Genomic DNA, 13,451 nt, shown 5'->3' with positions numbered 1-13,451 from the left:
AGAAGTCTACTGCTCATTAGATACAAATCAGCCATTAAAGAATTCAGACCGATCCATGGCACATACAATGCTGTCCAAAACAAATTCAAGAATCACTATCAGCTTGTCCAGAATATTGAATTTCACTTAAAGCAACAGTCCTTTCAAGACCTTGTGGTTGCAAAGACAACCTGTAAGAAGTGTGTACCAGATATAACTGATTCTACATCTGCCAAGCAGTGGAAACTGGCAATTGTTTTCTTAGTTAATAATATAATAGCTGCTGCTATTACACTGTGTGGACTGTAGACCTCTCAGCTGAATAGCAGAGCACATAGATCAGCAGCTGAAATAAGCTTTTGCCCACACTGCCAAATTCCTTTATATTTCCCTTCTCCTATGCCAGGGCTTTCCTATCCTCATCTTTCTTGTTACCAAGATTAATAAATCTAAGGGACTCCTTCATTCCATTGCTTTCCAGCATTCATCACACAACTGACTCATTTCTAATTCTCTGTGCCTCTGGAGGCAAACTTAAAGATACTCAGGCTGTGTCTCTACTACTACTTATATTGATATAACTTATGTCACTCAGGGATATGAATGAATAAGTCACCCTGAGCAAGATAAACACCCCCAACCTAAGGGCCAGCATAGACAGTACTATGTCAATGGCAGCGCATTTCCCACCAGCATAACTATCGCCATTCATTGGTGGTGGATCAATTGACCAATGCGCTCTCCCCTGTTGGCTTAGAAAGGCTATACAGAGAGCTTACAGCAGCACAACTGTAAGTTCTCTCATGTAATTATAACATGAGTTCCCTATATCCCCATCCAGAGAAGGGTCAAAGATCCCAAAAGCTTTAGTGTCCCTCTCCATAAGCATGCAGGAAATATGGCACAACTCAGTCCCTGTGGAGAGTGTAGAGTACAATACTACAAATGAAGCATTCAAGAAGCTAGGTCAGGCACCTGGCAGTAGGGGAACAGATGATGAGTAAGCAACTGTGGTTTTTAAGTGCTTCTGCTGAGATATATGGATTTGGTGGGAAAGGGAAGATAACTGATGTGTCAGATATGAAAGGTGAGTAAATGGAGAGGGTCTCTGTGTTAACAGTACAAATGGGGCTTGCCAGAGTATGACTGACTTGAGCAGAGTGAAGAGGACAAGAAATAGGCATATGTCTCCAGATGAATGTTTGCATGCTTAATATGTGCATGATTTTATAGAGTAGGGACTGTTACTCATGCAAGTGAATGTGAATTAGCAGATTTTTGCTTGTGCTGATAAGCTCTTGATAGTATTGCAAAAATGATGGATGTATTATACAATTTTAAAGGGGGGGGGGAGAACTAGGTATTTCCTATATTTTATTATGTTGAGCCAAAATTCACTGCATTTATTTGGTTGTCTTTGGTCTCCAAAACTTTGCAAACCTACATTTCCATAGTTACTTCCTTTCTCTCAACAAACTCAATAGCTTTTCTGGGGATTATGCAAGTTTCCAATTGTTTGCCTGTCTCCAGTACTCTTTTCCCAAATAAATTAATTATCCTGCTATATGACCACATATGGATACCTCCACATTAAATTTTAAAAAGTGTTATCTGTAAAAGAAATAACTTTTCCTCTATTCTTCCCCTATAATCTTCTGCAAAATAGTTCAAGGTTAGCATACTGAGAGAAAACAAAAGCGGAACAGACAAGATTCTATACTTGTTTCTTTAATGTAGTAAGGAACTTAAATAGCTTTTCTAAGACTGAACGGCGCACAACTGGAACTAAAAGTGAAAGAAATTTGAGACAATGGTCCCACATTCTTTTCATTAAATGTCTCCCACTTACTACTTCAGAAACAAAATTAAATTTGAGGGAGTATTAGAGTTAGAATTACTCTTCTGTATCCAGTTCTTTGAGGTGTCATGGAGGCTTCCCGCTTTGGAGAGATTAACTACAACAACACGCGCTTGTAAAGATATAGCTGAAAACTGATTAACTATTCTCCCAAATTGGACAGCATATGTAGTTGCCAAGTCTAGAGAATAATGCTGCATAAGTGCTCAAAATGAGCTCCACCTAACCTTGCACATCTCAGACAGACACATTCCTCAAACATTGTTTTTGATCTGGCAGACCATGTTTCAGGACTATGAGAAGACAGAAACCCACAAGGTTATAAATGTTTCTATGTAAGATTGTTTTGATTGTCTCCACTTCTATAAGATGAACAGAATTTATCTGTATTTTTTTTAAATAAACTACAGTCTAAAGTAAGGATGTTAAGGACTAGTTGACTATCCGATAAGCAAATGCTTATTAGCTAGTCAGTCATCTAGTTGCTTCCCCCCCTGCTGCTGCCTCCACCAGATAGAGGTAGCCAAAGGGGGTGGAGTGGGGTGGAGAAGGGTACTTCAAAGTGGCAGCACCGCAGAGCTGAGCCAGCGATCAGCTGAGTGGTGCTGCCGCTCTGAAACCCCAATGCAGCATTTCAAAGGGGCAGCCACCGCACAGCTGATCCACAGCATTCTAAGGGGGAACACCATGGAGCCCAAGGTCAGCTGGGGACTCCCCAGCTGATCCCGGGCTCCACGCGGCATTTCAGTGGAACCCGGGATCAGCTGGGGACTCCCCAGCTGACCCTGGGTTCTGGGGAAGTGCCGCTGGGGACTCTTGTACATTTCAAAGCAGGCAGGCTGAGTGAAAACCAGAGTCAGCAGGGACTTCCCACTGACCCTGGGCAGCAGGCAGAGTTCTGCATTCCTCCTTTGAAATGTACAAGGCTCTTGTACATTTCAAAGGAGAAATGCAGAAGTGCCTATCTACTAGTCAAGTAGTTGATGGAAATTCCGCAATTTAACATCCTTGGCCTAAAGGCAGTAATTAAGAGCCCGCAATTCACAGGACATAGCTTCCCGTGGTAGGAAATGGGCTTAGGAAAATAGCAACCACCTGGACCTGGATTTTTAATTCTTCATATTCAAAATTATTACCAATGATACATTTTTTAAGAGAGATCTCATTTCAGCCTTTAAGAGAATCATCACTGTAACTACAGCTTCTTAAAATACTAAATCCTCAATCCTAGAATGATTAATGAATACATTGGTATGACATTACATAGCTCATTTGAGAATCTTGACAAGTTATTCAAGTTGCTTCTACTAGAATAGGAAGCCAATATCAAACAATACAAAAATAGAAAATATTCTGATCAGATAATCTAAAAGAAGCAACAAACAAAAAATTGTGCATAGCTACAAAAAGTGGAACTAGAACAAAGTCTGTGCGCCATACCTTACAGGTTGGCATATGGTGTAATCAACTGAAGAAAAAAAATATCAAAGGCATTGAAGCAGACCTTTTCTTATTTCACTACCATGATAACGGTTACATTTATTGGAGAGTGTGTTTGGTCTCGGGAACCTGCAGATGTAATGTTGACTCTTTTGCATATGTAATGTTGACTCTTTTGCATATGTTGAAGGGGCTGGGTTTGTAAGCAGACCTGAGCTCTAATGATGAAGCTCAATTACTTCCTCATTCAGTAGCGTGTTACAGGCTGCAGGCCTTTATTAGGAGTTGGAGAATCATTCACAGATTATAGATATTAACCAATGAAGGCCCATAACTCCCTGCACTTAACTAAACCATCTTTTCCCACGCATCCTCCTTTAAGATACTAGATAGGAATCCTTATTACATGACTACAAAGCATTTTTACAACTAAATTATGTTCACACTGATTAAATCATTGAACATAAATCTTGAAATGTATTGTTTAGCTTCCAATGAGTCCAACAAAAACCATTGTTCTGAACCATTCACTTACTCTTTCTCTTCAGTATCTATGCAGTTTCTAAAATGGTAAGAATTGAAATTTACAATGGCTTGAAGCAAATTTTGCTTCACTGAGATAGCATAGGAGGAAGTGAAAACAGAACTAGACATGCTAAACAGTATAGCTGAAATGGATCTAAGGGGTTACAGTGGATCACAAACTATGAGTCAACAGTGTAATACAACTACAAAAAAGCTAACATTCTGGGTTTTATTAACAGAAATGTGTAAAACATGGGTGTAACTGTCCTACTCTACTCAGCAATGGTAAGACCTTAACTGCAGTAGTGCGTCCAGTTTTGGGTACTACACTTTAAGGCAAGGGTGGGAAATAATTTTTGAGTGAGGGCCACTTCAAAAATGTTTGAGGTGGCTGCAAGCGCCCCTGGAAGGGGTGGGGCCTCGGACGGAAGGGGCGGAGCCTTTAAATAGCAGGAGTTGAAAGGGCTCGCACCTCTCCTGCGGCTCCAAAATATCACGTTAGCCAGAGACGGGAGCAGCAAGCCCTTTCAATTCCTGCTATTTAAAGGGCTCGCTATTCCCAGCCTCGCTGATAACGTGTTATCTGGGAGTCAGAGACATGTGACCCCTTTCAACTGCTTCTATTTAAAGGGCTTGCACCTTCCCTGGGACTGTTGCCTGACAGCCACTGGGAAGGTGCGAGTCCTTTAAACAGAAGCAGTTGAAAGGGCTCACGTGTCCCTGGCTCCCAGGCAACGGGCTAGCATGGGGCCGGAGCTCTGAGCCATTTCAATTGCTTCTATTTAAAGGGCTTGCACCTGCCCGGTGGCTTCCAAACAACACAGCCACCAGGGAGGCGTGAGCCCTTTAAATAGAAGCAGTTAAAAGGGCTTGCGGCATGGCTCCCAGGGAATGCAGCAGGGCAGGAGCTGCAACCCCTTTTAACTGCTTCTATTTAAAAGGCTCGTGCCTTCCACACGGCTGCCAGGCAATGCACTAGGGGGCTGAGCTTAGAACAGCCACATGAGCCAGATCAAAGTCCTAGGCAGGTCGGATCTGGCCCACTGAGCAGCTTTTGCCCACCCCTTGCTTTAAGGTGTGGATAAATTGAAGAGATTACAGAGGAGGGCAATAAGAATGATAAAGGGTTCAGAAAGCCTGACCTATGAGAAAAGATTTAAAAAATTTTCACATGTAGTCTTCAGAAAAGACGACTGAGGGAGGACACAAGTTTTAAATAAGTTATAAGCTAAAGAGAATGGTGATCAATTCTTTTCCATGTCCACAGAAAGTAGATTGTGTGCATACACTCCACAGTAAGTTGTATCAGCAGTTCCTTTACAGGCAGGGAGAATTCACATCATCTGAAGAGACAGCAACACCAACTTGCCATACCTAAAATCATCAGAAGAGGACTGAGTGATGTACAATAAGTAGAGACGGTATATACAGATGCCTTGGTAGCTTCTTTGCATATATTACTATTGCAACATTGCTCAGGAAAGCTGAAATCATGTACTAAGTTCTGATGAAGTACGCTGATTTTTTGAAGGAAAGACTTCAGCAAGCTTGCAGCAGAATTTGAGAGTCAAAAGCCAAGAGAGATTTGCTGAGAAGATACTGCTTGACTCTTAGTTCTTTCAGCATAAACTGCAAGGTCTGGGGGAAGCTCTAAATCTTGTATGGTCCACATAAAACACCAGGACTCTATGACTAAGTCCCCCCAACCCATGCAGCACCCTATTAAGCCCTGCACAGGGGCTCCCCTATGCCCTGAAGTTGACACTGGTGGGGGAGGGAAGCTCCACCCGCAGGCCCTACCACAGAGCTTCCATAGGCAGGCAAGGGGGGCACCTTCTTGTCAACACAGCAGGGAGCCACCCAGATAAACTCAAGCTCCAACCCCCTGTCAAACCTTAAATGTCCCCCAGCCCTGAGCACCTAATATCCCAAAACCCTCAATATAGTCCCCACCTCAAAGCCCATACCCCCACCCCAGAACCAGTACCACCTCTTGTACATCAACCCTCAAGTCCAGAGCCCCTCTCCAAACCTGGAGGCATCTCCCCTGCATCCCAAACCTCTAAACCCCAGCCCTATCCTAGAGACGGCACCCCCAGCCAGAGTCCTCACAGTCCTGTAACTCAACCTACTGCCTCAGCACTGAGCCCCCACCACCACATGAACTGTGTTTGAGCACCAATATGAAGGTGATACATCACACATCATTTCCACACTGGTGCACGTAAGAAAATTTGTTCCATTCAGGGGTGGAAAAAGGTTGGCTGCACTAAGAACATTCAAGATATAGAGGTGCTTCTTCAACCTTACACAAATGGAAGCGTTTTTTGTTTTTTTGAAAAAGAACAAAAAACTAATGGTCTGGTTTAGATGAGAGGCTGACACCACCTTAGGCATAAACTTAGGGTGTTTCCTAAGATAGTGGTTCTCAACCTAGGGTATGTGGAAGTCTTCCAGAAGGTACATTAACTCATCTAGGTATATGTCTAGTTTTACAACAGGCTACATAAAAAGCAGTAGAGAAGTCAGCACAAGCTTTTATACTACTTTATATGCCTTTATTTCATAATTGATTTTATAATCATGTGCTAAAAATAAGAAACTAAGTGATTTTTCAATAATAGTATGCAGTGACACTAGTTGTATTTTTATGTGATTTTGTAAACAAGTAATTTTTAAGTGAGGAAAAATGGGGGGTATACCAGACAAATCAGACTCTTTAGAGGGGTACAGTAGTCTGTAAATTTCCAGGCCATAAAAGAAGGAATGGCTATAAGAGCTTAAGTATCAGAGGGGTAGCCGTGTTAGTCTGAATCTGCAAAAGCGACGAGGAGTTCTGTGGCACCTTATAGACTAACTGAAGTGTAGGAGCATAAGCTTTCGTGGGCAAAGACCCACTTCGTCAGATGCATGTGACTTCAGAGCTTGAAGTTCTGAAACCTTCCATACATTGGTAATTCCCATCAAAAACACAATCTTGTAGCTGGCCACAAAGTTGTTAAAATTATATTTAGATAAAAGAATCTGATAATTGCTAACTAATTACAAGTGTGGCAGAGGACTAAGCCTTAAAACCATATGGATCAAATCTATTTATCCTTGGGGTGGCCTTAGATTGGGATTGGCAAAATCATTCATTAGTAAATGCAACCACCACGGAGTCAGGAAGCTGGGAGAGTGAAGAAATAACCAAGTCTTGCTGAGTGACATGGTATCTTCTGTCTATCCTAGTTATAGGAAAAACTTAAACAACAAAAATGGTTTATTGGAGTTGTTATAGGAGTTAGAAAGGCTGACGTTTGCCGGAGCCTTCACTGGGTCTAGCAAAGCTTTACTGATAGGAAAGGCAACCCCTTCCTGGATCAGGAATCTAAGACATCCAGGAAAGCATGCAGGCTCTCCTGAACAATCTCTGCTTGGATTCCTAAAGAGGTAACCACCCACCTCCCCAGGTCCTGAAAAGACTCTGTAGTTACCACTTTATGCAGAAAAGTGGAAGAGATATGGAGGAAGAACATTCCTCTTCACAGGAACCATTAGAGATGTTAAAAATCATGTAATATAATAATAGCTAACCACTAAAAATATCAGTAGTTACACGGTTACCTGCACTGTGGGCTCTGCAGCGTAAAGCTTATTGTAAAGCCTGCTGCAACGAAGCCACCGCCCTGGGAGTCAGCGTAATTGAGACGATTAGCTGATAAGCATCATCTTATTTGTTAAACAGTTACACTCTAATATCCCTAGGATACATGCATGACGTCAGGTTGCAGGAAAATGCTGAGTAGACTCCTGCACTACAAAAGTAAAACTAGAATGTCTTAGGGTAGCCCAAACCTACTAGGGCCATGGAGGAAAAGACGTAATGTGAGATACTGATGGTGGGTGAGCCCAAGCTGTAAATTGCTTGTAGGAAACCCAATTTTTGTCTTTAGGTTTGGTATTTGAAGACGACACGTACGGTGATCTAAAATATCTGGAAGGAGAAACAGGCTCCTCTTTCACACATTTCAAAGAAAAAACAAACATCCTCTGAATAGAGAAGCAGTTCCCACTGGGGCTTGAAGATATCTGGGCAAAGAAACAGACAAGGTTCAAAGCAGGCAATGGTTGGGACGGTCAAAAGACAGAGTCATCAGCACTAATGGTACAAGTTAATCCACAGACTAAATCAAGAGTGCCATGTGCACTGATGGTGCTGGGGAGTCAGGCTAGCTACAGAGCATGTCAAAGGTACCAGCCCTGTGATTGGTTCCAACATAATCCATGAGTGTGCTGACAGTGCTGGTGTGAATGGAGTGTATTGATGGAGCCATAATAGCTACAGAGTGTTAATGGCATTTGGTTGTACTGCTGGAGCAAGCAGAAAAGTCAGGTAAGAAAACCAAAGGAGATCCCTTCTAACAAAAAAGCCTGCATAACTGAAGCCCCTCAGGAAGAGTATCTGTGCCAACAGTGCAGAAACAGAATGAGGAGAGGAAGAAGGATCCAACACAGAAGGATCCAACACAGACACTGGCCTTGACGGACACTGGCCTTGACAGAGAGGACGACAGACTGCATTTATGGTGTGACTTCAAACAATACCAGAGAATGATTAGATGTGTGGGGTCTGGAACCAATACCAGAGAACTTCGAAGATTTTTCAACAGTCATAGTGTCTGGAATACTCTGACTTTGATAAAGGTGATAAAGTGTGACATTTTTTGCTCCCTTGAGCTTCGAGAGAAGTGGTTGGAGAAGGTCTACAGAATGAATCAGAGTCCCTGTATCTTTGTCACAGAGTCAGAGCTGGAAGAGACCTCAGGAGGTCATCAAGTCCAGCCCCCTACCCAAGGCAGAGCCAATCCCAACTAAATCAACCCAGCCAGGGCTTTGTCAAACCCAGACTTAAAAACCTCTAAGGATGGAGATTCCACCACCTCTCTAGGTAACCCATTCCAGTGCTTCACCACCCTCTTAATGAAATAGTTTTTCTAATATCCAACCTAGACCTCCCCACTGTAACTTGAGACCAGTGCTCCTTGTTCTGCCATCTGTCACTACTGTGAACAGCCTTTCTCCATCCTCTTTGGAACCTCCCTTCAGGAAGTTGAAGGCTGCTATCAAATCCCCCCTCACTCTTCTCTTCTGCAGACTAAACAAACTCAATTCCCTCAGCCTCTCCTCAGAGGTCATACGCTCCAGCCCCCTTATTTTGTTGCCCTCCACTGGACTCTCTCCAATGCGTCCACATCCTTTCTATAGTAGGGGGCCCAGAACTGGACACAATATTCCAGATGCGGCCTCCCAGAGCCGAATAAAGGGGAATAATCACTTCTCAATCAGTCCAATTCAGATATGGGCTGCATTGCTTCCTTTTTAGTCCTGGTGGGGAAGAAGGTAAAAAAGGAGCAATTTGTTCTTCAAGCAGATCAGCCAACTCTTCCCAAGGCTGCTCAGAACAGTGCCCTGGATTCTGAATAGTGTTTAAACCCTAGGGACTTTTTAATAATCTCTCTCCCAGGAATTAGTAAAATGACTAACTGAACTATAAATTATTAGCTAGCTATATAGACAACTATGAAAGCTGACACACTGAAGAGAAGCAGCAGGGGCATTTCAATGGTTGTCATGCAATCAAAAGGAAATGAGGAAGAGGTGGTAGTCATGTACATCTTATCCCCTCACCCATTGGCACATGTGCTTTTGATGGTATTGCTGGTAAAAGCCTCCATCTTGCAGGCACTGGGTACACTTTAATGTGATTCCTCTCAACTTGAAAAATAAAAGTTATCAATGGATTTAAGGGGCTTGAAAACAGTAATATGGTGTGATCACGTAGGTAGAGTCTTCAACACTTACACAAGTCTGTGGAAGCTAGAATACCAAAAAACTAGATAATATCTTCTAGAGATAATTTTATGGACATTTTAACAAATGTTGAGAACAATACCCTCTACTTGGAGTTATTTTACTATACAAGAGTCAATTTACCTACTTACATTTTTTTTCTTTGTATTCACTGTTCCTCAAAGTGCTTAAGAAAGTATGTACAAACCATTAATATGAAATAAGCAAGATTTTGTACCGCTACTAATGCACTGTATTATTACAATAGAAGTACACACAAAAAATCTACACATGCCCAGCAAAACTCTGCTTTCTGGTTCTCTGTGTAACTATACAATAGAATCAAACTATACACAATTAATGTGGATAACTGAAACTGAAAGAATTATTTATACACGCACCTAACGCATGATACTAAAAAATTACTTTTAATTCTTAAACAATGAAAAGAGAATCAGTCAACTATAAAATAACAATGGTCCACAGCACCTTAGAGACCAACCAAAAAATATATAGATAGTATCATGTGCTTTCGTGGGCACAACCTACTTCTGTCATCTGAAGAAGTGGTTTGTGCCCATGAAAGCTCATGATACTATCTATATATATTTTTGGCTAATCTCTAAGGTACTACAGGACCAATGTTCTTTAAGTTTTCTTTAAGTTAAGACTAACAGGGCTATCCCTCTGAGATTAATAGCCAATTATGTTTAGCTTAAAGGCTAAGACACTTATCTATATGGATTCCCTCAATAGCACCTGAAACTAATAAGATGGCAAGACCTATAGGCAAGGTTTCCATTTGAAGCTCTATATGAAAAAGATGAGAATATCATGACAGTTTGTCTTGGCATTATCTGAATTTATACTGTGCTCAGTGAGCCTGCTGCATTCATGGTTATGAACAATTTATTTATACAGAAACTTATTTGAACCTTTAACTCATTAAATCTGCTTACTAAAAATCAAACTGATTTTTCCTCATGCTTTTTCCAGGAGAAAGGGAGGACGACAGTATTTTAGAAGGAAGGAAGAAAGATGATTAGAAAACATTCCATAGGAAAAGAGTCCCCTTTCTGCTGATAGAAACATTAATATCAATGCTCATCAGTGTTTTCTTCCAAAATTCTGAGGGAGGATATTATCTAATCCAACTTATTTCCTCGCCCATTTGTCTAGTTTTTATTCATGAGATTTCTTTGCAGAGCTGATCAACTAGAATAGTACTCCACCATTACCAAATTTAAGTATTTTGTTTCAATACCAGATTCATACACTATCCCCAACTGATCTATGGTATAGAAGTGCACCCACAATCCTTCAAAATAACTGTACAAAAGCCTAAAAATATTTATGCACCAAAATATCCAGTCCTAGATACACAAACTGGACTTTAAACATTGAGGGCTTGTCTAGACCACGCTGAAGTTTCGAAAGAGGATACACAAATTCCACGGGAATTTGCATATCTTCTTCCAATCAAAAGTGGAAGTATCCGGGATGCGTGTTTTTTCCAGCAGCCTGCTCCCCCCTTTTCGAAAAGCAGCTTTTCGGGAAAAAACGGGGGGGGATTGCTGAAAAAACCGCATCAGAAGAATCTATGCAAATTCCACAGGAAAGTTTACTTTTGAAACTTTTGAAACTTCAGTGTAGTCTAGACGAGCCCTGACAGTCTGTGAGGAAGTCTTAATTTTAGTCACGTCTCTCTACATACGAATTTTTATAAATGTATAACAAGTCAATAACAATAAAATGTACATGCAAGTCTATTAGATGTATAGTGCCTAGTACAAAAAGGCTGATATTTCTTTTGTGGTAATGCTTAGAGTTAAGTAATGTTAACAATACATTTGGCATTTTTAAATACAATTGTTTGACTCCAGTTTCTTAATACAGCATGCACAAAATCAAATGTAAAGTGGGATTCAGAACTAGATTCTCAGATGAATAATGAACACACGCGTCCTTGTCCCAATTATAATTTGGTATTTGTGTCCCTAGTCCTGAGTACAAAGCTACTGCTGCTCTTCATAAAAAATATCTATTTGTAACACTAAATTCTACTTACAGTAAATAAACTTTTTAAAGTTTGGGCAACAAAACTCATATAGCCTTCTAAGAGACAGGAGAGTGACAGCTGAACACTCAGTTTTTTAAAAAAATATTAAAGGCTGAAATAAAGATACAGGAACATTAATGAAACAGCACAATAAAACATGATTTACACAAACATCAATATGGTATCGGCAAGAAATAAAATGTGCTATAAATAAAGAGGGTAACAAGTGCATATGGAAGGACAGAAAAAGATTCCTACCTTTAAACCGACTGCTATAAGATCTGTAACAACACTGTATGAAAAAAAATGAAGAGAGAAATGAAAAAAGTTAGAGAGCAAGTTATTGCAAAGGCAGTGATAAATAAGGTTAAAGAAAGAAAGAAAAACACTGTTATAAATTATAAAAGAAAGAATGTGATGAATTGTGATATTTAGTTTGCACAATGGAAACTGGGTAATCTATGTACAGTATGAATAAAGCAAAGTTTTAGATGGTGGGATCAACAGCAAGTGATAGTAATTCCTCTCAGTCACTGTAGAAAAGACATATACAATTATGTACTTTTTCATTTTAGATATAATTTCTCAACAACAACAACAGACCTAAAAAGAATACTAGGCAATAATGTTTCTCTCCTCTTCCCCTGGAACTATAGGTATGGATCAAGTCTATTTAGTAGCCCAAATTTCCAGTTTTTCAAAACTGAGCTTATGTATGTGAATTTTATAGAAACGACAAAAGTTATACTTTAAACAGCATTCTCTCCCACATCCAGGAAAATGTCATAAAAGTTTATCAATCAAAAGGATCTTAATTACATCTGCCCTTTCCTTCCTTTACTTGCTTCACCAAATGCTAGGTTAGGAGTATCAAACTCATTCCGTAGAAAGAATTACACTTTTAAATTATGGTTTCAGCATTTCCAACTCCAAGCAGCCAAAAAAGTTGTCAGGCCCCCAAAATATTGAAAACTAGATGAGGCCTGTCATTGACCCAGTAAGGTCATTTTATATAGATTACTTACAAGAAAGTTCAAGAAATTAAATATATGTAACAGAATTTATTAATGTACTGGCAAAAAGGAAGTAAAAGAACTGTTTTAAATTTGTAGGATTTTAACTTCAAATATTATTCATTTTATTGAATTACCATACTTAGTACATTTGAAACAGCAAAGCTTCCATTACTCTTTCCGTAACTAATTTGAATTTGTTTGTGATTTGTAAGGGTATGTCTACACTACAGCATTATTTCGAAAGTTATTTCAAAACAACGCGTCTAGACACAAAATGCATTTCAATTTTTGTAATTTCGAAATAGCATGTCCACACTGATAGGACGCTGAATCACACTTAAGGGTGGCCGGAACCGGTTCTGGCAGGGCATCAGGTCAGGACTTAGCCTCAGGCAGCAGCCACATAAGGTATCTGAGATCTGTGCTTAAAGGGACCTCCTTGGACAGCCGGTTCTAAGGTTTTTTGCTGAGGGACAGCAAAGCATTTTTTTCCTCTGAGTGCTCTGATTGCCCTCACTCAGGACAACACAGCACTCTGCAGCACAGAGCCGGAGCCATCCTGGGCACTCTGGTGCTTTTCCTGGACGTGTTGCTACGAGTCTGGCAGCACGTTCTGCAGGCAGTAACAGTCTCTCTGATGTGCCCCACTGGGGGCTTGTGCCTCATTCCTCCCTCACATCCTTCCACTTACCCCCCCAACCCGCCTTCCTACTATACAATAAAGACACGTGTTCATTACAAC

General features: G+C 40.6%; 1 protein-coding gene across 4 annotated transcripts in view; it reads right to left on the bottom strand.

The window, feature by feature from the left end:
• The window catches only part of PTBP3 (polypyrimidine tract binding protein 3), a 106,563-nt gene that overhangs the window by 81,932 nt on the left and 11,180 nt on the right, over positions 1–13,451 (bottom strand). For 2 of the 4 annotated variants that reach the window (XM_075931422.2, XM_075931419.2), the window contains exon 2: positions 11,952–11,985. The exons of the other annotated variants lie outside the window; for them this stretch is intronic. Coding sequence is in view for 1 of the 2 variants with exons in the window: in XM_075931419.2 (XP_075787534.1) it covers positions 11,952–11,985 (34 nt within the window). In the remaining variant the exon portion in view is untranslated. The remainder of the gene's footprint in view (positions 1–11,951; positions 11,986–13,451) is intronic. 4 annotated transcript variants of the gene reach the window in all.

This window comes from Pelodiscus sinensis, chromosome 6, assembly GCF_052426305.1.
Source record: "Pelodiscus sinensis isolate ZL-2025 chromosome 6, ASM5242630v1, whole genome shotgun sequence".
In the NCBI taxonomy this organism is placed as follows: Eukaryota; Metazoa; Chordata; order Testudines; family Trionychidae; genus Pelodiscus; species Pelodiscus sinensis.
Note: the sequence above shows the minus strand (reverse complement) of the source record. Positions and strands in the feature narration are given on the sequence as shown.